General features: G+C 64.8%; 1 protein-coding gene across 1 annotated transcript in view; it reads left to right on the top strand.

The window, feature by feature from the left end:
• The window catches only part of PRMT5 (protein arginine methyltransferase 5), a gene marked incomplete at its 5' end in the record, with an annotated part of 12,260 nt that overhangs the window by 3,044 nt on the left and 8,793 nt on the right, over positions 1-423 (top strand). Inside the window, one exon of the mRNA XM_019611008.1 lies at positions 240-412. Within this exon, the coding sequence (XP_019466553.1) occupies positions 240-412 (173 nt within the window). The remainder of the gene's footprint in view (positions 1-239; positions 413-423) is intronic.

The following is a 423-nucleotide window of genomic DNA, read 5'->3' as shown; positions in this document are numbered from 1 at the left end:
ATGGGGGAAAACTAACTAGAGAAAGCGGGGTTGGGGCGGGGCAATGAGGAAGTGGGCGTGGCTACATCTCCAGTGGGCGGGGCTTAATCCTGTATTCTTCCAATTTGGGGGCGGGGCCACGTGGTTTTGGGCAAGGGGGTGGGGCCTAAGCCTCCGTAGGGCAGTATGGGGGTGGGAACGGGGGAGTGGGCGGAGCTTCGGCCTCAAAGGGGGCGTGGCCTCTCTTCGTCCTCACCCAGCGCTGGAGGTGGGCCCAGATTTGCCGTCGGCGGAGGCCATCGACCGCTGGTTGGGGGAGCCTCTGCGGGCGGCCATATTGCCCACCAGCATCTTCCTCACCAACAAGAAGGGCTTCCCTGTCTTATCCCGGCCCCACCAGCGTCTGCTGGGCCGGCTGCTGAAGGTGTGTGGGGCTGGGAGGGG

Source organism: Meleagris gallopavo, unplaced genomic scaffold, assembly GCF_000146605.3.
Source record: "Meleagris gallopavo isolate NT-WF06-2002-E0010 breed Aviagen turkey brand Nicholas breeding stock unplaced genomic scaffold, Turkey_5.1 ChrUn_random_7180001850542, whole genome shotgun sequence".
NCBI classification, from domain to species: Eukaryota; Metazoa; Chordata; class Aves; order Galliformes; family Phasianidae; genus Meleagris; species Meleagris gallopavo.
Note: the sequence above shows the minus strand (reverse complement) of the source record. Positions and strands in the feature narration are given on the sequence as shown.